The sequence below is a fragment of the Megalops cyprinoides genome, chromosome 20 (assembly GCF_013368585.1).
Source record: "Megalops cyprinoides isolate fMegCyp1 chromosome 20, fMegCyp1.pri, whole genome shotgun sequence".
Taxonomy (NCBI): domain Eukaryota; kingdom Metazoa; phylum Chordata; class Actinopteri; order Elopiformes; family Megalopidae; genus Megalops; species Megalops cyprinoides.
Window position 1 is genome coordinate 6,326,741 of NC_050602.1, and position 24,070 is coordinate 6,350,810.

At 49.7% G+C, this 24,070-nt stretch overlaps 1 protein-coding gene across 1 annotated transcript in view; it reads left to right on the forward strand.

Annotated features, from left to right (window-relative positions):
- stag1a (stromal antigen 1a) overlaps positions 1-24,070 on the forward strand; it is a 46,790-nt gene that overhangs the window by 19,670 nt on the left and 3,050 nt on the right. Inside the window, exons 2-31 of the mRNA XM_036553925.1 lie at positions 4,366-4,576; positions 5,302-5,422; positions 5,884-6,036; positions 6,732-6,828; positions 7,086-7,162; positions 8,174-8,378; positions 8,908-9,059; positions 9,287-9,360; positions 9,463-9,586; positions 10,262-10,360; positions 10,805-10,884; positions 11,456-11,563; positions 12,612-12,726; positions 14,025-14,142; positions 14,387-14,490; positions 14,727-14,819; positions 14,955-15,044; positions 16,133-16,336; positions 17,053-17,123; positions 17,429-17,516; positions 18,231-18,311; positions 18,497-18,589; positions 19,193-19,367; positions 20,121-20,260; positions 21,014-21,115; positions 21,607-21,755; positions 21,845-21,973; positions 22,560-22,765; positions 23,235-23,409; positions 23,662-23,775. Coding sequence (XP_036409818.1) covers positions 4,548-4,576; positions 5,302-5,422; positions 5,884-6,036; positions 6,732-6,828; positions 7,086-7,162; positions 8,174-8,378; positions 8,908-9,059; positions 9,287-9,360; positions 9,463-9,586; positions 10,262-10,360; positions 10,805-10,884; positions 11,456-11,563; positions 12,612-12,726; positions 14,025-14,142; positions 14,387-14,490; positions 14,727-14,819; positions 14,955-15,044; positions 16,133-16,336; positions 17,053-17,123; positions 17,429-17,516; positions 18,231-18,311; positions 18,497-18,589; positions 19,193-19,367; positions 20,121-20,260; positions 21,014-21,115; positions 21,607-21,755; positions 21,845-21,973; positions 22,560-22,765; positions 23,235-23,409; positions 23,662-23,775 — 3,566 coding nt within the window. The 5' untranslated portion in view covers positions 4,366-4,547. The remainder of the gene's footprint in view (positions 1-4,365; positions 4,577-5,301; positions 5,423-5,883; positions 6,037-6,731; positions 6,829-7,085; positions 7,163-8,173; positions 8,379-8,907; positions 9,060-9,286; positions 9,361-9,462; positions 9,587-10,261; positions 10,361-10,804; positions 10,885-11,455; positions 11,564-12,611; positions 12,727-14,024; positions 14,143-14,386; positions 14,491-14,726; positions 14,820-14,954; positions 15,045-16,132; positions 16,337-17,052; positions 17,124-17,428; positions 17,517-18,230; positions 18,312-18,496; positions 18,590-19,192; positions 19,368-20,120; positions 20,261-21,013; positions 21,116-21,606; positions 21,756-21,844; positions 21,974-22,559; positions 22,766-23,234; positions 23,410-23,661; positions 23,776-24,070) is intronic.

The following is a 24,070-nucleotide window of genomic DNA, read 5'->3' on the forward strand; positions in this document are numbered from 1 at the left end:
GGAGAGACAGGGAGAGGAGAGCTTCAGCCTCTCACAGATTTTTTTTTCCTGTTTTTTTCTTTTGGGGGGGGAGTGGTTGTAAGGGTCCTGTCAGAATAATCTTCCAGTTGCTGCTGGATCAGTCACTCTGCGGTAGAAAGAGAGCAGCCCCCCCCTCCAGAGAAAGAGAGGGGGGAGGGAGAGAGCCCCCAGCGGTTACAGTGGCTGCGGGATCGGAGAACCCCTTCATTTACCCAGTGTATTATGACCTGTCGGAGAGATGATTGGGGAGGGAGGGGGGGCTGGGAAGGTGCGAGAGAGCCCAGGGATAGGCCTCGAATGTGTGAGTGAAGGGGGGGTTGAGTCTCTTACGCAGCACACCACCAGTTTTTGTGTGAATTTTTTTTCTCCCTTCATGGAGGTCTGTAGCGGATTTAAAAAATAAGACTTAAACAGAGTTGGATATGGCTGTCTGGACATGCAGCAATAATATACAGCCACCCACACATCCTCACCAATCGCTACCTGTCACCAATAGAAAGGGGCTTTGATCGTCTGTAATGGAATAAAATGCTTTCATAGGTCCATGTTCCTGCTCCCATTGCGTGAGTCGTTTCTCTCAAGAGATTGGCTGGTTCTTCTCTCTCTGTGCAGCAAGTGTGTTCCTTCGCCCCTCCCCTTTTCTTACCGCGGGCATTTAAACTCGAGCCACGCTGTCAGTCATTAACCCCTGACCCGGTTAGCCAACCCCAGCAAGGCCACACTGCAGTTTGAACATGTGGTCAGCTAACACAGCAGCGGAAAGACCCGGGCCTCCATTCAAACATAGGGCTCTGGCCGGTGGTGACCTGGTGTCCCCGGCGCCGGCCAGAGGCCGGGACACAGCGGGCAGGTCCCCCTGGCTCAGGTCGAGGTCACGTCACGCCGCCATTGTGAAGCCACTGTGGAAGAAGGGCGCGACTAACGACTTGTCCTTCAGCATCCATTGTCTGAGGCCTCGGTGGTGACAGGCGTCCCCTCCTCCTGCTCTCTGAAATCTCCGCCAGTGTCGTCCGTCTGCAGGTCACTTCAGCATTGTCACACAGACCTGATAGCTCCGAGCTGCTGGTCTAGACCAGATTCTGCCACGACCGCCTGCTCGAATTCTCAGCGTTTTGTCAGCAGTGCAGTGTTGACCGAACGCAGCAGAGGTGAAAGATGCAGTGATAAGAGCCGCCATGCTTAGCGGCATTCTCCCGCTAAACTGGTCCCCCAACCCCCCCCAGGCCGTCTCCTCAGGGTGCTGGTTGCTGCACCACGTGTCTGCGGTTTAGATCCTCTAGCAGTGCGCCTTTCGCATCCACTACAGGACTCCGCAGAAAGCGAGCCGCTTTCTGCGGTGTGCTAGGCCGCGACCTCGGCATGGATCCGTTCCCAAAACGCACAGGTGTAAAACAGTGAACAACCCGCATTCACAGGCTTCCCTTTTCGGATTTCTGCAGGATACGATGTTGCACAGGCTCGGGCGAAAGGAAAAACAACACAGCCCCCGAAAGAACGCAAAGAAAAACATGAATAATGTAGAAGTGAATCCGAGCTTGGCATTCAAGGGGAGAGTTTTCCCAAATTGCAGAGCTCGCTGTTTTATCTCGTCCTCCCAGGTCTGCTTTGAAATGTTCATAAAAGGAGTCGCTGGCGTATTGCGCGCTTCGCAGGAGAATGTTCTGGAACAAGTACAGCTGAAGCGGACTCCATGTAAACACTGTCTGTAGAGGAAGGGGAAAAAATGGCTGAAAGGATGCAGCCAGCGCTCCAGCTGAAGTAAACGCATTCAGCCGAGCACAGGGAAAAAGGAAACGGCTGAGGAATGCGGCGCGTTTGACCCCGCGGGGCCGGGGACCGAGGCGCGGTGCCCTCCACCAATCCTGAGCGCCGTGCCATCGGCCGCGCGTAACAGCTGGAGCCGGCTGGCTCACGGAGGAGGGAAGGAGGACAGGAAGAGAGGGTGGAAAGAGGGAAGTGAGGTCAACGGGGCTCCGGCGGGGGGGTCTGGCTCTTTTGTCTCCTCCTTGCTGCGTTTCCCCCCCGTCTCTAGCTTTGGGGGAAGGGGCGTGGCCTTCGGGGGGTTGGGGTGGGGAGGTGAGGAGGTCGCCACGGCAGCCTCTTAGCCATTGTATCAGGAAGCTGCAGGAGGGGGCGGTGAGAATGGAGCCCAATCCTCTCAGAGTGGGAACACAATGTACCGGGGCGGGGGGTCAGTGGGGAGTGAGGCCGAAGGGCCGGAGACCCACAGCACTCCCTCTGTCTGTCTGTCCCTCTCTCTCTACGTTCTCTCTCACCCTCTTTGTCCCCCCCCCCCCCCTTTGTTTTTTTTTTCCACCACTTTGTAACCCTTTCCCTGATCCCTTTTTTTTCTTTCACTTTCATGTTTTCTCTCTCTCTCATTTCCTCTAGGGGGGGAGAAAGGGAAGGCCTCCAGTTTGTGCAAGACAAATTGGTCTGTCATGTGTCTGCCTGTGTGTGGTGTGTGTGTGTGTGTGTGTCTGTGTCTGTGTCTGTGCACATGTGTGTGCGTGTGAGAGACCCCACACCTGCAGACGCTCCGAACTTTACCTACAGTGTACCTCCATCTAGCGGCAGCTCAGCCGGGTCATGCGTTAAGCCCACCCCCCGCCCCCTGTCAGCACCTGCAGCAGGTGAAAGCAGCCTCCGGCCGATAACGCAGTCAGAGTCAGAAACACCGAACGGAAAAACAAAACGACCAAAAAAAGGCTGGGGTCACGCAGGTGTGTCTGTACGTCCAGCAGGGTGGACAGGGAGCCTGTGGCCAGGAGAACTGAGGCAGTGAAATATCGCAGGGTAATATTCCACAGGGTAGCAAGATAGCTAATGTTCCTCTTCACCTCCTCTACCCTCAGCCTTCTTCCAGCTGTGTGCTGATGAGAACTGTCAGGCAGACCATGGCACATCTGTCACACGCTCCCTCTCTCGCCCTCTCTCTCCCTCCCTCTCCCTCCCTCTCCCTCTGAAGTCTGCAGCAGGCCCTCCGCACTGCTCTGTGAGGGCCGTGTGTGGGCTGATAACATTTAAATTAAGACTTTCTTAGCCTGCCCCCTACTGTTGCCCACGGAGCGGTGTGAGCGCGTTTCTCAACTTTATTGTGTCTGATTCGTAAACGGAACCCAGAATAATCAGGCCGGCGGCTGAAAATGGGGGTAAAGGCAAAGGCGTTTCGATAATTCCCCCTCACGAGTTTTAAAGAGCAGAATTACACCCTGGCCTGCCTAATTTCAAAGTCAAGATCCACTTTAGTCAGAGTACTTTGTGGTTCACACTGCCCCTAGTGGCCAAGCGGGGTATTACCCCATTGTCTGTCTGGAGCCTAATTAAAAATTATTTACCGTTTGCATTAAGGGTTTTTTTATCGCCTTGAATCCTTTCTTGATTTGAGTTATTTTTGATTGTTTGTGGGACAGATTTATTGCCCTCACCATAGATATTTAATTGCTTCAGAGAGAATTTTTAACTACTACGTACGTTATATTGGCAGTCAGCATATTTTCATTACGTGTCTGGCAAGTTATCACTCCCTTCAGTAACTCTCATTTGATACAAATGGTTCTATAACAAAAGAATAGGTGATCTAAGTCACAAAGGGATTTTCTAAATTAAAAATCCATTCTAGAAAAAAAAACCATAATTGGTAAGCAGTAAATTTCATTTAGGGCTTTTGATTAAAGGCACTTCTATATGTGCATATTTTTTTTCTCAGATGAGTGTCTAATCTTGAAAATGTGTAATGAATTGATTGATTTTTAAATACTCTCTTTTGCTGCCTAACCAGTAGTCATTTTTTAATTGTTCTAATTTAAAGTTTCAGCAAAATGTTTAATGTTCTTTTTGTCTGTGCTGAAAGTTCTGGCAGAAATGTTTGCCAGAAATGAAAACTGCCAGAAACATTAATCATCGGCCTTGAAGAACGGGTCCGTGCGCTTTTCCTAATTTGCCTCGTTGCAGTTCGCGGAATGGCCAGTTGGTGTCTCTGTACACATTTTTTTTTTTTTTCCCCGGCACGTAGCCATGCACTGTCCTCCGCCGCTGTGATGAAAACACACGCACATGTCCGTGAATGTATCGAGGTCTGTGGGTCTCCTGTGTACGTCAGGCAAATATCTGAAAAAGGGGAAAGAAAGTTTGCAACTTCTCATGTTCCCCGAGTTTTGCGCTGTAACTTTAAAATCGTCTCTGAAGTTCTCGTGATGGTGGAGAGCAAAATTCAGTGGTAAAATGAAAATGTCATGAAGTTTACCTCCTGTGAGGACACCTGTGAATGTGGCACGGCGGAGGAGTTGAAAGTGAAGGCCTGGCTCGAACAGCTGTCTCCTCTCCCCCCCCTTCTCCTTGCAGACTGAGGGGTATGACCGCGGGGACGTGCTAGGCCGCCAGAACACTGAGTCCTTCCTGAAACCCTCACCCGAGTTTGGCAAAGACCGGCCGAGCTCGTCGGCGCCCTCCGGGGGAAGGATAACCCCCAGCCACACACCGCTGCTGTCCGCAAGGGGAAGGAGATCGCCAAGATCGCCGCAGACATGATTACCTCAGAGCTGCCAGTCCTACAGTGAGTACTGCCTTCTTGGCGTGGACTCCTTCATTGGCTAGTCTGCTGCCAAGAGCTCAGAGTGAGCTATGCTTTGATGTGCACACGCGTGTGACACCTGTATGCATATAGGTATGTCCGTGTGTGGTTTTGGGCATTGTCCTGTAGACCTTTATGTGCCTAAAGACCTTTATTTGCCTGCTGGACTCTGGCTTGGCCTCTCTCCCATCTTCTTGGTGTTTGCATGCACGTTATTTGTGTGCGTATGTGTGTGCGCATGCAGATCTGTACATGTCCATGCTTTGTATAAGCGCGTGGATGGTGTGTGTGTGCTCCTTGGTGCATGTAAGTTTGTGTGTGTGTGTGTGTGTGTGTGTGTGTGTGTGTGCGTGCGTGCGTGCGTGTGTGTGTATAAATGCATGTTTGGTGTTGAGGTGCATGTTTGTGTGGTGTGTATGTGTGTACATACAGAGGCTTGTAACATGTATGTGTGTGTACCCCTTTGCCATGTGTGTGCGCGCATGTGTGTGTGCTTCCCTTTGCTGTATGTGTTTGTGTGTTTGCATGTTTGTGTGTGTGTGTGTTTGCATGTTTGCATGTTTGTGTGTGTGTGTGTGTTTGTGTGTGTGTGTGTGTGTGTGTGTGTGTGTGTGTGCATGCGCATGCAGACGCCCACAGCGTGCTGGGCTCTATGCCTCTGGCTGGGTGCCTGCTCCAACTCTGGTTCTCCCCCTGGCCTCCCGCAGGGACCCCAGCAACGAGTCGGGCGGGGCCGAGACGGTCAGCCTGAGCGTGAGCGTGAGCGAGCTGGAGGACAGCGGAGAGCTCAAGGGAAAGAAGAAGAGGGGCCGACCTGGGAGGCCGCCGGTACGCTGCACCTCCGCACCACGCATATACCCACAGGCATTTACCAGGGACTCCTACCCAGCATGCTTCTGCAGGTGTAGGGGAGTGGCTTAGCTGGGGGGGTTTGTTATGTTCACATTTAAACCGTAATTTGATTCGGAAGTGATGTTTTAAACGGCTGCGTAGCCATCAGGTCTGGCAGGAAACACTTGATGGTTTCAGAAGGCAAGGGTTTGCTCCGGTCCCTGGCTGGATGTGGAAGGAGGGGGGAGGTGGCAATGCAGGGTGGGGGTGGTTGCTCTGTATCAGCAGCTTCCTGCCAGAGGCCGAAAACATGAGAAACCAGACTGTACCGAAACTTCAGGAAATTGGAGGCTACTGTGCCGTCTGTGGCGGTTGAAAGCTGTGTGTGTGTGCGTGCGTGCGCACGCGCGCGCGCATGCTGCACGAACTTGACTAACATGCCGTCACCCCACTTCCAGACAGCCAATAAGAAGCCTCGGAAGATGCCTGCGGAGAAGACCCAGATGGGGGCCCCCCGGGGGCGGAAGGCCAATGGAGTCGCCCAGCAGAACGGGGAGGGGGATCCTGTCACCCTGTTTGAGGTGGTCAAACTGGGCAAGAGTGCCATGCAGGTGCTTATCCTAGAACCTCGTTATACTGCACACTCACTGTTAACCAGCATCATTAAACCACACACTCACTGTAAACCTGCTTCATTATACCACACATTCATTGTAAACCTGCTCCATTATACCACACACTTATTGTAAACCTGCTCCATTATACCACACACTCATTGTAAACCTGCTGCATTATACCACACACTCATTGTAAACCTGCTGCATTATACCACACACTCACTGTAAACCTGCTCCATTATACCACACACTCACTGTAACCCTGCTTCATCATATCACACACTCACTTTAAACCTGCTCCATTATACTACACACTCATTGTAAACCTGCTCCATTATACCACACACTCATTGTAACCCTGCTGCATTATACCACACACTCACTGTAAACCTGCTTCATCATATCACACACTCACTGCAAACCTGCTTCAATATGCTGCAGTCCCTTATTACAGTACAGTTTATTTTAGTTCCAGAGATGGTCCATACTATACAACCATTGCTCATTATTACGTTTGACTGAAAGAAGAAATCACTGTAGAGATCATTGCTGGAGCGTGCTGAAAAACCTGAACATGTACACCGCACGATGAAATAGTAAAAATAAATACAAGGTAATGCAGTGGCAACAGAAGAACAGATCCAGAGAAGGGGGGACCTTGTTAACTGTAATTAATCCTCCCCTTGCAGTCTGTTGTGGACGACTGGATTGAGTCCTACAAGCAGGACCGAGACATAGCGCTTCTGGACCTGATCAACTTCTTCATTCAGTGCTCCGGCTGTAAAGGTAACCCTTTTCATTTCGTCTGCTCTGTGCTTTTCCTTTTCGATTTTTCTGTTATGAAGTCATCGATGGCGTCTGCTCCATGCTAAGGCCGAGTGGAGAGGTGTGTGTTTCTTGATCTGAGCTCAGATGGAATCGATCTCTTCCATCAGCTGGAGGTTAACCTGAATGCCAAGGAGTTTAAAGTCTCCCTTGGAGGTGCTAATATTTGTCCATCTTTTTGCTTTTTTGTTATTTTTTTTTTTTACCTCCGCTTACAGGCACTGTAAGGATCGAGATGTTTCGCAACATGCAGAATGCTGAGATAATCCGAAAAATGACAGAGGAGTTTGATGAGGTAATTTCCCACAAATCTCTTGGTTGCTGTGTTAGAGTGGGATAGTGTTCACAACAAAGTCAGATCCTAGATATTCCTGATAGGGAGATGCCACCTTGTTGGCTGTCAGTGCAGTTAAAAACCTGATTTTCAGGCAATTCATTTAGAGATATATTTAGAGTTATATTTTATTGTTCATGAATGTGTACTATTAATTTCAGTCTATGACAGAGGATCTTACTCCCAATTAACCAAGATTGTTGGCTATCTCGGTCTGTCTGTATTGGCCAGGCCTGTTGGCTCCCTGAGGGAGAGTTTGAGCACCAAAACAGCAGTTAATACGGTGTGAAGTGCTGATTAGCACTTCTTAATGTAGAACCTCCACGCTCGCCCACATGGATTTTGGACGCGGCAAGCCTCCGTCACGAGCATTAGCCTCGGGAGTGAGGGAAAAGCTGCGTCCGCTCATTCATTAGGAGGGAAATCAATAGCCTGATTGCCGGAGTGTGAATGCAGACGGTGTTCCTGAGGCAGGCCAGCGCCAGCGCGTGATCAATCTCAGACAGCCTTCAGAGTTTTGGGTCCGTTTCAGAAAGCAGCCTTAATGCCCTCAAATCATCCCTGTTTCACAGTGCTCAAAATGCAATTCCCCTATTAGAATGTAATCAAGATAAATCATCTTACCACACTGAAGTAAATGACTATAATGCTGCACAAAAAATATATATTATTAGGAATATATATTATATATATATACGTATATATGGGTGTGTTTGTTTATTTGTATACATGTATTAAATATGTATTATATATATATACAGTGTGTATGTGAATATATGGATGCACACTTTTATATTGTCTATATAAATTATTTAATTTATAATGCATGATGAACATATTCTGATAAACAGACACTTCCGTATTCAGATTAGCATTAGCGTATTCATATGTACGCATGTTTTAGATGGCTTTTATTGTGTTCTTTTTTTTTTTCCTTGTAACCCCCCTCTCCCCAAATGCACACCCCTTCAGGACAGCGGTGATTACCCCCTCACCATGCCGGGCCCCCAGTGGAAGAAGTTCCGCTACAACTTCTGCGAGTTCATCGGGGTTCTGATCCGGCAGTGCCAGTACAGCATCATCTACGACGAGTACATGATGGACACGGTCATCTCGCTGCTCACCGGCCTCTCCGACTCGCAGGTCCGAGCCTTCCGGCACACCAGCACGCTGGCAGGTAGGAGACGACTGGAGCGCGCTCGTCTCGGCAGAATAAGCCGTTCTCAGACGCGCTGAAGCCTCGATAGAGGAACATGAATGCAAGCTCTTTTGGGTTAATGGCGAGAACACTTTGGTGTAGCGGTTTAAGACTTCAGATGAAACAGGAACCTGGCGTCTCAATACAAAAATGTACATACCTTTATGCGGGCCAGGTGTAGGAAGGGTGTTGAAACCAAACAAAGCGCCCCCCCCCCCCCCCCGCACCTTTTGTTTAGCCATTGTTATTTTGGGGTAAAACTGGTTTGAATCCAGCATTCTTCCTCAGAGGGCCTGTAATCTGTCTCTTATTATTGACCCAGGCGATTGGTGTCCAGATGTTCTTTATGCTTTTGATTTTATTGATTTCCCCCACTGGCTTTTGCACCAGTACCTCAGCTGAACGCCTCACCCTGTGGCTCGTACACTCAGTGATTTCGGCGCTCGCGGCGAGCGGCCAGGTTTTGCGCGCGGGAAAACCCGTGACCTCCGTTTCCTGTGCCGCACAGCCATGAAGCTGATGACGGCGCTGGTGAACGTGGCGCTGAATCTCAGCATCCACCAGGACAACACGCAGCGGCAGTACGAGGCCGAGAGGAACAAGATGGTCGGCAAGAGGGCCAACGAGAAGCTGGAGCTGCTGCTGCAGAAGAGGAAGGAGGTGGGCCGTTGCGACGCGTTTCCCCTGTAGTGTAGACATGCGACGCTCGCTAGCATAGCTAGCTCATACCCACTTTCCACTCCTTTAATGTCCACAGATGTGCACTGTAACATAAAACTGTTGCAGCGACTGATGATTTTATAGTAGACCAATAATTCAGTTATATAGGCTTTGGTCACAGTTAATTGTCACTAAGTTCTACTGTTGTGCCACGGTGTGGTTTTCAGCTCCAAGAGAACCAGGACGAAATCGAAAACATGATGAACTCGATCTTCAAGGGGATTTTCGTCCACCGGTACAGGTACGTCGGCAGGTGTACAGACGCCCGTTTCCGCGGGGGGGGTCGAGACCCTCGGCAGCGCGTCAGACTGAGTCTCTCCTGTGCTTTCGCGCCTCTCCGCAGGGACGCGATCGCGGAAATCCGCGCCATCTGCATCGAGGAGATCGGCGTGTGGATGAAGATGTACAGCGACGCCTTCCTGAACGACAGCTACCTGAAGTACGTCGGCTGGACCTTGCATGACCGGGTACGTTACTAAAGCCTAGAATAGCAGACTTAGTTTTTCCATACAGTACTGCTCCTTTATACTTTACGTTACAGTACATTATTGGCATTGGCAGACACCCTTATCCGGAGTGACTTACATCAGTTAAACCTTTTTTTTTTTACAATGTTAATCATTTATTCAGCTGGATATTTACTGAGGCAGTTCTGGGTTTAGTACCTTGCCCAAGGGGACAGCAACAGTGCCCAGTGGGGAATCGAATGGTTTCTCCTTTGCCACTATGCTACACTGCCACTCCCTACTACCTGCTTGACTGATGCAATGGTACAGTAACATTGTGGGCCTGTGCTTTCCTTCATGACCTCCAGCATGCTATATGCTGAATACGAAAGAGTGGTGTAGTGGACAGAGCAGGGCTGCAGGCCTTGATGTTGTTTATTGAATCCTGGCTGGCTTGCCACCATTGTACCATTTTACCTAAGTGCTTTATCTCAGTTGCTCTAGTGAGATACCCAGCTGCACAAGTCGGTTACACAGAGTGCAGTGTAGCACTAGATTATGTCACAGTGTTTCAGATTGGGTGGTCACAATGTTTAAAATGGAGGTAATCTGGCCTGATCACAGTATTACAGTGTTCCAGATGAAGAAAGGAGAAGTATTATATTTTTTCTTAACAGTGTGTTCCTCTCTCTGCAGCAAGGTGAAGTCCGGTTGAAGTGTCTGAAAGCTCTTCAGAACCTGTACACAAACAGAGAGCTCTTTCCAAAACTGGAGCTCTTCACCAACCGCTTCAAGGTATGCAAAGCGGCTGGGAAGAAAATCAAAACTCCTACTCCTGTCTTTTCTGTTTTTTTCTTTTTGGGCCCACTACCACACCCTTTCTGAAGGACAACTTTAAAGAAATAAAAAAGATTGAACGAATAACTAACATGGTAAGAAAGGTTGTACAAACTTCAGGCCTCCCACTTTCTCTTGGTTTCCCTTTCTCTAGGTTGTAGAGTGTCTGAATATGGATGTGTCTTGTGATGTTCTTAGCGTAAAATACAGCTGAATTTACTGGTATCTTCCTTTTCATCAACACCATAAAAAAAAAAACATCCCAAAACCATTTTGCTCTCACAATCCTCTTTGCACATGCTATGAGCAATAGTGCAAACAGTAGCATTAGCTGCTGGGATTAGCATCACTAGCATTACTGTTTTTTTCTGAAGGTGTTTTGACGTTGTGGTGTTTGTGCAGGATCGTATTGTGTCGATGACCCTGGATAAGGAGTACGATGTAGCGGTGGAGGCTATCAGACTGGTGACACTAATCCTGCAGTGAGTATCCTGGAGACTTCCCTTCCCTCATACCCCACCACCGCCTTTCTCCTGGCACAAGTGGCAGTAATCCACTGCAATTTCTTTCCAGCGTCATTCCCTTTGTCCCTCTCCCTCACCCATGTTAATTCTGACTCTCTTTAAACCTGTCCAGTTTTTGGAGTGGTGTTCTGGTGATGATGTTGCTGTTGTGATACAATGCCAGTCTCTTTGCCCGGCTCTCTTGTCTGCTTCTGGCCAACTGTGTGATAAAAATGTCACAGTCTGCCTGTTTCTGTTTTAATGTCTGAGTTAATTCTTCCAGCTGTCAGTGTGTTTGTGCCCATGTCACTGTGTTGGGTTAATTTTTGCGCTGTATGTCATTCTGAGAGTGCCGTGGTGTGTTTCGGGTGTCAGGGCTCCTGCCTGTCTGTCTGTGTCTGACTCGCTGTCACCTCTGTGTGAAGCCTGCTTCCCTCTCTGTCTGCGCTGTTCTGCCGGGGGCCTGTTTTTGTCGGTGTTTCTTGCCTGTCTGCTCCAATGTCGTGCCCCGTCGACTCTCAGCTGCGATGCGATTGGTTTGCTGTTGCAGGGGCAGCGAGGACGCCCTCTCCAACGAGGACTGCGAGAACGTCTACCACCTGGTGTACTCCGCCCACCGGCCCGTCGCCGTGGCGGCGGGGGAGTTCCTGCATCGGAAGTGAGTTTCGTCCCTCAGACACCCCCTTACTCCCCCTTCCACCCCACGGACCTGTTTATCAGCCGCCAGCTCATACTGTTTCAATCAAACCTAAATTCCCTCCCCGAATGTTTCCGCACCCCGCTGATGTCGTCATAACCCCGTCTGCCCGCGCTCGCCTTGGAAATGGCCCTCAAGGCCTCATTATTTTATTTTAGGAGCCTCTCAGCCAATGAGACGCTGCCGTCTCAAGAGGAATGCATCCCACGATGCACATTAGAGGGCCCTTAATGCCGCTGTAAATATTTGTGTATGCCTCGCGCACCTGGGGCTTTTTGATGTCCTCGGAATGTAAATGGGCTCTTCTGAAGCCCGCGCCTCCGTCATGCTGGGAGAAAATCAGGGCTAAGGTTTATGGGTCGAAAGGATTTTGTACCGTGAGGTTTTGTTTTTTATTTGATTGATTTTGGATGTTCGGTCTTAAAGGTGAATTTTTATGATCGTCAGTAACTGGCAATCATCCCCCTAGTCCAACACACCCCTGCTTTTGGGTCTCCAAGGGTCCCATATTCTTCCTTTAAATTAATAAATGTGACAGAGATGCATTATCGTTAATGTCCAGTTGGTGGCAGCACTGTGCCTTTTTTTTGCACTGAATAAGACACTACCATTTTTCTGAGTGTTTCTGTAAAACCACAAACTTACTTTAAAATGTCTCTCAGAGTCAGAATGTTCCTACTTTATATTCAAAATAAAAAGGCAAGCAGCTGTTTGTAGAATGTGTCTTGATGTCTGAATGCATGAATCTAAACGTGAACGCAGTTTGCTGAATGTGTGCTTTGAAAGTCAGGATCTGAAGAGGAGCCGCAGTCAGTGGGAGTGTGTTTGTGGTTTGAAAATCGGGATCTAAAGATGAACGCTGCTTTGCAGAGCTTGTCTGGTGTGAGAGTCAGGATCTAAAGATAAATGGTGCTTTGCAGGGTGTCTCCGGTGCGAGAGTCGGGTTGTAAGGATGTGTGTGTTTGTAGAGAGGGTAAGCTCAGGTCGCGGTTGTCGCCTCTGTTCGCAGGCTGTTCAGCAGGCACGACCCCCAGGCGGAGGAGGCCCTGGCCAAACGCAGGGGGAGGAACAGCCCCAACGGCAACCTCATCAGGATGCTGGTGCTCTTCTTCCTGGAGAGCGAGGTGAGTCAGAGCTGAGGGCTCTGCTTACTGCATTTATCTTAATATAATGCACATTACTGTATTTTCAATGCAAATCTACAATGCCAGGGCTCTGCTCACTGCCTCTAGGATAATGTACTATACATTGCTTACTCCAAGTTTACGATGAGAGGGACCTCTGTCTCTTGCTTAGTATAGTGTAAATTGCTCTATTTAATTTAAGTCTGCAATGAGATTTTTCTGCCCCCTATTTCTAGTTTTACGTATTATACTGTATTATATATTCAGCGTAAATCTGCAATGAGTGGCATCTGTCCTCTGCCTCTAGTGTATTATAACATTCTTTACTTTATGTTTAATATGAATCTACAATGAGTGGCATCTGCCCATTGCAGCTAGGTTAACTGTATGTTTCATGTAAATCTGCAATGGGAGAAATCTCTCTGCTGGTTATAATCTGCATAAAAGTAACTGATAGCAGAGATTAGAGTGATTTGCCTGGTGCCTTTAGTTTTATATACAGTATAGAACCTTGGACTGCCGTTTCATCCTTGGCAAGGTACTTAACCTGATTTTTTTCTGTAAATCCCCTCTTTTATAAATGGATAATGTGTGAATCACTCTGCATAACAGCTTCACAGCAAAATGAGTATTTAATTAAATATAATCTTGCATTTCTGAATGGCCAAGGTTATTGATTCAAAAAGTTAATTTCATTTAGTGATTGAATTGTTTTGTGTCATTGTAACCAGCAGGGGTGTGTATTTGATTAGGCGTGCGCCTGCTCTGACACACGCCGGTCATAGAAAGCCTCCTCTTCTCGTGTGCCGAATACTGATGCTCCGTGCCCTGGAGGCTTTTGCAGTGTTGTTCGGTGTTGCTAATGGGCACATGTTCTAAGATGCTTACTATCTCTCTCCCTCACCCTCTCTCTCTCTCTTTCCCTCTCTCTCTCCCTCCCTCCCTCTTTCTCTCTCTCTCTTTCCCTCCCTCTCACTCACTCTCTCCCTCCCTCTCACTCACTCTCTCCCTCCCTCCCTCCCTCTCTCTTCCTCTCTCTCCCCCTCCCCCTCTCTCCCTCCTTCTCTCTCCCTCCCTCCCCCCTCTCTCTCCCTCTCTCTCTCCCTCCCTCCCTCTCTCTCTTTCTCCCTCTCTCTCTCCCTCCCTCCCTCTCTCTCTCTCTCTCTCTCTCTCTCTCTCTCTTTCTCTCGCTCTCTCTCTCTCTCTCTCTTTCTCTCTCTCTCTCTCTCTTTCCCTCCCCCTCTCTCCCTCTCTCCCCCCTTCCCCGTGTCTCCCCCACCTCTCTCCGTGACTGACAGCTCCACGAGCACGCGGCCTACCTGGTGGACAGCCTGTGGGAGAGCTCCCAGGAGCTGCTGAAGGACTGGGAGTGCATGACTGAGCTGCTGCTAGAGGAGCCTGTGCAGGGAGAGGAAGGTACCGCACCCCTCCAGCGTCCCCCTGTGTGTGTCTGTCTGTGTGTCCGCGTGTCTGTGGCACACAGGTCCAGTGAGTGTCGCAGCGGTCAGCGTCTGGGACCCTTGTGGTCACCGCTTTCAGTCGTCGCCTCCCGCAGGAGCCACCTTAACAGACATGTAGATAGAGCGGAGTGAACCGCAAGGTTTACCTAAGATGGCCGCCGATGTGTGACCGCTCTCCTCTTTCCTCCCCTCTGGCGCAGTGCTCTCAGACAGGCAGGAGAGCGCGCTGATCGAGCTGACCGTGTGCACCATCCGGCAGGCGGCCGAGGCGCACCCCCCTGTGGGCAGGGGGACGGGAAAGAAGGTAGGGGAATGGGGGAGAGGGGACAACCAGGCTGGCCAGACACTTCCCACTTATGCATGGGGCTGTAGCGTACATGTTCATTGCATAGCTCGGTTATGTGCGAGCCTATTGCAGCTAGAGGTTAAAAAACGTGTTCTGTGCAAATATAGAAAACATTAAATGGCTGAAAAGCTGCTAGGGTGCCAGAAGAGCACCTGAAATTATTCTCATTTTAATATGTGGTTTCTCTGCCGCAGGTCCTAACAGCCAAGGAGAGGAAGACTCAGATCGACGACAAGAACAAGCTGACAGAGCACTTCATCATGGCCCTGCCCATGCTGCTCTCCAAGGTAACGGGGGCGGGGCCATATCGCGTTCCCTCCCCCTTTTCCGCCGGGGGTCCTCTGCTCTGTGATGGCTGTAGCCACAGTGTGACTGCCTTAGCCACAGGCTAACGTTAGCGTGTTGTCGCTGTGGTGTCTCAGTACCAGGCAGACTCCGAGAAGGTGGCCAACCTCCTTCAGATCCCCCAGTTTTTCGACCTGGACGTGTACAGCGCCGGGAGGATGGAGAAGGTGAGCAGGCCCGTTTCGGAAAGGAGACGAGCACAGCCCCCGTGTACCAGCGTAATGGGTATAACCCGTGCCCAGTCCCAAATGCCTTAAAATCCACCTGAAGATCTTTACATAATGTTAGTCAACGTCCCGAACACCAAAAAGTGTTTCGTTACGACAAAGAAGCAGATTCGATGTTCGTAGCAAAAGGCAGGAAGGTTTATTAGCACAGCCGGCCGTGGGAACATCAGCATTGAGCAGAAGTTCAACAGGTATAGAATTCAGTTAATTTTTTATACAGTTAATAGCAGTCACATTTGCATATGAGTTATGATAACCAGCGGGGGTGTTGTTTCTGATTGGTCTTGTGGAGCTGTGCATAGCTAAACAGCTCCCTCTCTAATTGGGTATTTCCTGAGCCCTGTAACCTAATTGGCTCCATAGGGTTCACAAGAGGCGCCGTTTGGCTCTGGTCGGATGTAGCGACATCGCTTTGTATTCAAATACACATCGCTTGTCTCCAGCGTTTGTATTCGAATACACATCGCGTGTCTCCGGATCAAACGCCATTCCATTCCACAAAACTGTCTCCTAACAATAATAACCAGCTGCATCAATTTAAAATCCACCTTTGGATGTGAACCAGCTGAATCAACTTAAAATCCTCCTTAGGCTATTCGGGTATTAGGTTAAAATCCACTTCAAGATATCTAAATATTCATCAGCTTTTAAGAGACCTTAAGGTATTTAGGTATTAGCCAACTGATTTCACTTAATCTTCGCCGTAAGATATTTTGATATGAACCAAGGATATTAACTTGATTTGGTGGGAGTGTGAGTTCAGACACTGTCTGTCTCACTGTTGTTAAGAGGCCTGTAAAGGAGGTCAGTTTGTATTTATGTCCCTGAGGCTGACATCAGCCCACCTGAAGCCATGATTCAGCCCCCTGTGGGAGGGGCTGGGCACAGCAAGCCAATCAGGAACAGCGTAGTGTGTGTCCACCAAGCCCATGGGTTCAGCCCCCGCACAGACCACATTGGTTGCAGACCCGTGAACCCTCCTGGAGGGAAACGTGACCTCTGACCCCGCGTGACCTCTGACCCCGCAGCACCTGGACGCCCTGCTGAAGCAGATCAAGCTGGTGGTGGAGAAGCACACGGAGACGGAGGTGCTGGAGGCCTGCAGCCGCACCTACAGCATCCTGTGCAGCGAGGAGTACACCATCATGAACCGCGTGGACATCGCCCGCAGCCAGCTCATCGACGAGATGGTGGACCGCTTCGGCCACTCCGTCGAGGACCTGCTGCAGGAGGTGAGCGCCCGCGTCCGCTCCCTCCCCGCCCACACGTTCGTCTACACACCCGGTCAGGGTCGATCTCTGTAACGCAAAGGTTTACATTACATGACATTATTGGCATTTAGCAGACGCTCTTATCTAGAGTGACATATGTTACAATCTTATTCATTTATACATATTTACTGTGGCAATTCTGGGTTAAGTACCTTGCCCAAGTGTACAGCAGCAGTGCCCCTGTGGGGAATCAAACCAGCAACCTTCTGGTTACGAGCGCTGCTCCTTACCACTGTGCTACACTGCCACCCACCGCTGTTCTTTGTGAATCACGTCGCGATCACAACCTGGAGCCACGTCAGCCTGACATCCAACAGAGCTGGAGTCAGCCTACCGGCAAAACGCCCTACCCTCTGTTTATAAACACAAGTAGGTTCTTATGTATAGCACTGGTATTTAGTAGATGCTCTTTTTCAGAGAGACTTACACAGGTTACAGTTTTTCACAATGTTATCCATTTATGCAGCTGGATATTTACTGAGGCAATTGTGGGTTAAGTACCTTGCCAAAGGGTACAGCAGCAGTGCCCCAGCGGGGAATCGAACCGGCAACCTTTCAGTTACCGTCCCGCTCCTTAACCACTATGCTACACTGTGACATGGCTCAGCTGGGGTCCAGCTCACCCGTAGTGAGCAGGGATGATCTGTATGGAACTGACGGTTTTTGGCGGTCCGCAGGGCGAGGAGGCGGACGATGACGACATCTACAACGTGCTCTCCACCCTGAAGAGGCTCACCGCGTTCCACAAGTACGTCACGCGTTCCTTCCGCTGCCGCGGCTCAAGTCTCGCGTCTCACGTCAGACTTTTGTGCACCTGTAACGTGACAGCTTTGATGATTTTTTTTTTTTTTTCTTTTTTCCAAATCCTGGTTCTTTCACAGTGTGTCTCATGTCTTGTCAACAGCTTCGATGTTCACAGATTCTGCTTGTTGAAGCGCATTCCGTTTCAGGATTGCTTTGATGCGATTTGTCAGATCTGTTAGGAGCGCGCGATACCTCTTTCTGTTCTGTTCAGAAGCGCTAATGGCCTGTTGATCTGTGCCTTTTGTCCAGCGCGCATGACCTGACGAGGTGGGATCTGTTCGGAAACTGCTACAGGTTACTGAAGACGGGGATCGAGCAGGGCTCCATGCCCGAGCAGGTACGGCGCTCTCGGCTGCCAGCCGCTGCGCCAGGCGTGAAGCTCTTTTGATCAGACAGAGGATCGGGGAAGCGATTGATGCTGGGTGTAGTTCTCGGCGCGACGCTGCGCTGCCTTTGAGGGAGCTGTAATTGCTTGTTGTTGCGAGCGTTTGTTGCGAGGTGTGAGGGTCTGGCTGAACCGCTTGAACTGATGTCACTCTCGCTCTGTCTTTTCTTTGTTTTTTCACTCCCTCGTGTTCTGTTTCATTTCTGTCTCCCTTGATTTTCCTTCGCTGTCTTTACTGCCTCCGTCTCTCTTCCGTCTCTCTCTGCTTCTGCCTCTTGCTTCCCCCGCATCTCTTCCTCCTCTTGCATCCGTTTGTCTCTCTCTGCCCCCTCTTTCTCCCTCTTTACTCCTCCTCCTGATCTGCCTCTCCCTCCTGGTTTCTCCTGATCCCTCTCTCCTGACCTCTCTATTCATCCCTCCTTTTTTCTTTCTGTCCCTTTTACTCTTTCCCTGTCTTTGTCTCCCGTTCTCTCCCCTCGTTCCTCACTCTTCCTTTCTCTCATGCCTCCCTCACACTCTTCCTCTCTCCCTCTCTCCCTCCTTCTACGCCTTTCTCTCTTCTTTCTCCTTCCTGTCCCTTTGTTTCCTCTCTCTCCCTCCCTCCCTCCCTCTCTTTCTCTCCCTCTCTCTCTCCCTCCCTAACCCCTTGTCCCTCTCTCTCTGCAGATTGCAGTACAGGCGCTTCAGTGTTCACACTATTCCATCCTGTGGCAGCTGGTGAAGATTACTGAGGGTTCTCCATCTAAGGTACGCATCACCATTCACTTCCACTCCCCGGGCCGTGTGCTGAATTTAATCAGAACCGCCAGGCCCCTGTGTCTCCTGAGAGGGGCCTAAAATAGATCCAGCAGCACCTCGGAGGTGGGCAGGCAAGCCGTCAGGTGAACGTTACAGCTTGTCTGCATGCGCTCATTAATGCGGCGTCTCCACAGGACGACCTCATCGCACTCCGCAGGGTGGTCAAGTCCTTCCTCGCAGTCTGTCAGCAGTGCCTATCCAATGTCAACACCCCTGTCAAGGAGCAGGTGAGCCAGAAACCACCATCTCCTCTGCATTGAGATAGAGACCGCATATCTCCCCCTATAGCACACTGCTGTACTCCCTGGTCAATTGACGTCAGCTGTCAGTCAGAACCATGCTGCTTGGGGGGGGGGCAAATGTTTCAGAGCAGGAAAGTGTACACTGTGTGCTCAGGTTAACTTTATAGGGAAGTTTTCTTGACAACAGTTGCTGCTCTTTGAGAATAATGCCAGTAGTTTACTTTACAGCAGGTGTCATTTGTAATTTTTCTTTTACTTTCATGCTTTGTGGAATAAGTGAATGTTTGAAAATCAGTGTTTAGTTGGAACTACAAAGCAAGCAAACAAGCACCGAGTCATTGGGGGTAGTTTCTGCAAGTTGGCTTCATGGACAAATGCCAAACAAAAATGTCTGGGTTTTATTCTGGATGTTGCACCATCCTAGGTGGCTCTTGATGTGATTCATTGCACAAACCAGCTGTGACAACAGCAATATCCCTCTGGTTTCTCCTTGCACACGCACACACGCGCACACACACACACACGCACATACTCACACTCACATTCACATACTCTCACACTCACACACACTCTCTCTCCCTCTACCAGGCCTTCATACTGCTGTGTGACCTCCTGATGATCTTCAGCCACCAGCTGACCACGGGGGGCCGCGAGGGGCTGCAGCCGCTGGTGTTTAACCCCGACGCGGGGCTGCAGAACGAGCTGCTCAGCTTCGTCCTGGACCACGTCTTCATCGATCAGGACGAGGAGAACCAGAGCATGGGTGAGCACCAAAAAAAAAAAAAAAAAAGGATCCCAACTGCACGCCAGAGGTGTGTGTCTGGGGCATCTGGTCTTCAGGGACCTGACCTTAACGCTAACCCTAAGCCTAACCCAAAGCTCATCCAAAGGGAATGTTAGTTCATTCCTTGTGTCTTTAAAGGCAGGGTTTTTTGCTTGGGGAGGGCTTATGGTGGTAAGGTGAACACACAAAATGCACATTTTTGTTTGTAATATGATTTCTTGTTAAATAAAACAAAAAGAAAAATTATATCTCTGAGCTTGTGCATGTAAACACTTCTCAGACTAAAATTCACCAGATACTGGAACATATTGGCTAAGGTGGAAACATTGGCTGTGGGTTCAAATCACTGCTGCTGATCCTTTCAACAAACCTTCTCACTTTGAGCTTCTTCATTGAAACCTGGGTAAACAGGATACAGGAAGATGAAATATGAATTTGTGCATAATAGAATATGTACTGTTTGACGTAGAAGTAAGACAATACATGGGCCATATCTCCGCAGTATGAAAATGAAGGGCTGGCTGACATTTCATGAACCCATTAATAGGCGGACTCTCAAATGGACCGATCAGCTTTGGTTTGCTTGGTTTATGTGGCCATTTCATTGGCTCATATGAGTGAGTCATTGGTGGAACATTATGCCACCCATTTTGAGGTCCATGTAGCCTCAGGTGGTTGAAAGCGGTCGTCCTTTGACACTGTTGAAAATACTGACCCATCCGCCGCCTACAGAGGGCGACGAGGAGGACGAGGCGAATAAGATCGAGGCCTTACACAAGAGGAGGAACCTGCTGGCGGCCTTCAGCAAGCTCATCATCTACGACATCGTGGACATGCCCGCCGCCGCCGACATCTTCAAGCACTACATGAAGGTGAGAGTCCGAAGATGGCACAGCATACATTACATGACATTATTGGCATTTAGCAGACGGTCTTATCCAGAAGGACTTACATCAATTACAGGTTTTTACAATGTTGTTCGTTTATATAGCTGGATATTTACTGAGGCAGTTGTGGGTTAAGTACGTCGCCCCAGGGGCACAGCAGCAGTGCCCCCCGTGGGGAATCAAACCTCCAACCTTTTGGTTACAAGCCCTGCTCCTTAACCACTATGCTACACTGCCACAAAATGTTTAGGAGGCACCGCAACATTTGCAGCAACAAATGTATCTGGAAAGCTGCAGTATTATAAGTCAGTACATGATTTGAGAGTGCTGTTTTAAACAGCATACACTTGAATCAGGATGCTATTTACTTCTGTATACAGTCTTACCCCGAGGAACGTACAGGATATTCAAAATCACAGTGCAGAGCTGAAATGGCAGATGCAAAAGTCAAATAAATGGAGCCATCTTATGCAGTAAGAACACAGACCTGAAGTGTCAGTTCAGAATGAATTATCATAGCTGGCACAGTGCTCATCATGAGGGCTAACTGTGCTACTGAAACAAATAGAATAGGCCAGATATGTAAGAAAAAAAAAGAATATATATTCACATACTCAGTTTATAATTCTCTTATTAATTAGCATTCAGTTAATTTTTTTCATCATTGATAGTGGTTTGATAGTGCTTGCCCCACTATTCTGTGAAAGGCCGACTCGTTTTTTTTGCCCTTTCTTTCAGTACTACAACGATTATGGTGACATCATCAAGGAGACACTGAGCAAGACGCGACAGACGGACAAGATCCAGTGCGCCAAGACACTGATCCTCAGTCTGCAGCAGGTATGGAGAGCCCTGGCCCGCTCTTCTTAAAGGCACCAATGGGAAAAACAAACAGCAGTTACCGCCGGCTTGACATTCAACGAGCAGTCAATTTTAGGGGGTGTGTGGCAGAGTTGGTGACTACGCTCTTTGTAAATGAACCACAAGGAAAGGGTTTTAGTTTGGCATGTCAAGCATACAGTGAATATTTTTACAGTGAATATTTTATGCAGTAAATATTTTTGAGCCAACCAAGTGCTTTCGACGGCTAATTTCCTGCCATCGCAACCCTAGAAATGGTAGTTCTTCACCCGTTTGCTCACTATCCTATCTCAAAGTAACGTCCGCATATGTAATGTAATGATTTGATCACTAGGTGGTGAGAGGCCCGGACGCATAGGCCCGGTGCATCTTTTTTTCATAGAAGTGCCTCACACCGGTGTGTAGTGGGGAGAGTGGTCATCACTGGCGGACTGTCTAGGTAACGCGTTTTCCCTCGTTGCTGCCTCCAGCTGTTCAACGAGCTCTTGCAGGACCAGGGGCCCAACCTGGACAGGACCTCGTCCCACGTGAGCGGCATCAAGGAGCTGGCGCGCCGCTTCGCCCTCACCTTCGGCCTGGACCAGATCAAGACCCGGGAGGCGGTGGCCACGCTGCACAAGTCAGTGCCCGACCTCAGAGCTGCGACAGTGTGAACGGGTGGAGTGATGGTGAGCCCGGTGTAAAGGCAGACGTGTTGCTGTGTTGCAGGGATGGAATCGAGTTTGCCTTCAAATACCAGAACCCCAAGGGGGTGGAGTACCCGCCTCCCAACCTGGCCTTCCTGGAGGTGCTCAGCGAGTTCTCCTCCAAGCTGCTGCGCCAGGATAAGAAGACAGTGTAAGTGCACTCACTCTGATGGTTTCAGTGTGTGTGTGTGTGAGACTCTTGAGCTCTTTACAACTGAAGAAATATTGAGGTATCTGTGCCTGTGCTCTTTGTACCTGAAGAACTGTTCAGGTGTGGACTTGTGTTAAATCTGAAGGACTATACAGGTGCGTGTGTGTGTTAATCCTCTCAGATGTCGAGTGTGTATTGTTGCAGCTTGTTTGTGTAGAGGTTTATGAGGTCTGTGTGCATCTGCGTCTGTGTGTGCATGTGTGTCTCGCCTGTCCTATGCTCCCTCCACAGCCACTTGTACTGGGAGAAGTTTGTGTGTGTGCATGTGTATGTGTGTGTGTGTGTGTGTGTGTGTTTCTCTCTCACACCTCTCCCATGCCCTCCCCGTAGCCACTCGTACCTGGAGAAGTTTGTGTGTGTGTGCGTGTGTGTGTGTGTGTTTCTCTCACACACTTCTCCCACGCTCTCCCCGCAGCCACTCGTACCTGGAGAAGTTTGTGTGTGTGTGTGTGTGTGTGTGTGTGTGTGTGTATGTGTATGTGTGCGTGTGTTTCTCTCACACACCTATCCCACACTCTCCCCGCAGCCACTCGTACCTGGAGAAGTTCATGACGGAGCAGATGATGGAGCGGCGTGAGGACGTGTGGCTGCCGCTCATCTCCTACAGGAACTCCCTGCTGACAGGCGGCGACGAGGACCGGCTGTCCGTCACCAGCGGCAGCAGCAGCAGCAAGGCCGGCTCGGTGCGCAGCAAGAAGGGCCGGCCGCCCCTGCACAAGAAGAGGATAGATGGTGAGAGGACAGACACGCTGTCCACACAAGATGTGCAACTTTATCTCACAATGGAAATCCAGTCCCTTATACTGAACATTCCATTACAAACAGCTCTTGTAATACTGGAATCCTGAGATTCCACAGCCTCAGCAGTGAACCAGGAAGGCATACATAGTGTGTTTTGCTGAATGATGGCAAAGATGTTGTATGTTATGACTAGTTATTTGGCTCTTTTCCCCCTAGCTGTAGATGTTCTGTTTCAGACCACACATCTTCGAGTGGTCATAATGAGCCAGCAAATTAGAACACTTTGAGATTTGAGGATTAGAGAGAACATTCAGTGTGAAGCACGTGGAGCTGACTATCTGATCAATGTAGCATGTCTTTGTTGAGGTGTGTGTGATGCTTGTAGGGGAGGGGCTTGGCCTCCTTCTGGTTGGTTGAGTATGAACCCTGTCTGAAAGCTCTCGTTTCCGCTCTGATCCAGCCGAGGAGAGCGTGGAGGGGTCCTGGCTGATGAGGAACGACACGCTTCAGACCCCCGGGGCCCTGCAGACCCCCCAGCTCACCTCCACCGTCCTGAGGGAGAACCCCCGGCAGGCGGCCGAGCACATCCCCGACCAGGACTCCGAGCCCAGCTCCGAATCCGACTACGTCCACAAGTAAGCAGCCGCTCACACTTCAGTGTACGCATCAGCCGGGTAGACAAAAGGTTAGACCAGGGTTGTGTTTTCAAGGGCCATGCTGTAGAGATCCAGTCACGAGCCAGAAAGTGACCAAAGTGTGACTCTACCATAGTCCTTTTCACCTTATGAAAAGGTTATGGTTTCACAAAGTGAAAAGCAGCATGCAGACCCGCACACCCTGCTGTGTAACAGCAGAGGGCGCTCTGACGCTGTGCTGTCCCCCTGCAGTCCCCAGATGCAGATGTCCTGGCTGGGCCAGCAGAAGCTGGAGGAGGTGAACCGGAAGGACCGGACGGGCATGAACTACATGAAGGCCCGCAGCGGAGGGGTGCGGCAGACCGTGTAAGCAGTCTGAGCAGGGTTACGCTTTACTCCTGCGGGTTTCGGGGAGGTGTTTAGCTGAATGAGAGAGTGAAGGCTGTGGGGAGATGTATACCAGAATGCAAAGGTGAATGTTTTGGGGGTTATGAATGAATGAGAGGGTGAATATTTCGGGGGGGGGGGGGGGGGTCTAAGAAAGAATGAGAGGGTGAATGCTTCAGGGAGCTGTGTAGCGGAATGAGAGGGGTATAACAGGTTTTTGGGGAGGTATATAACAGGTTTTTGGGGAGGTATATAACAGGTTCTTGGGGAGGTG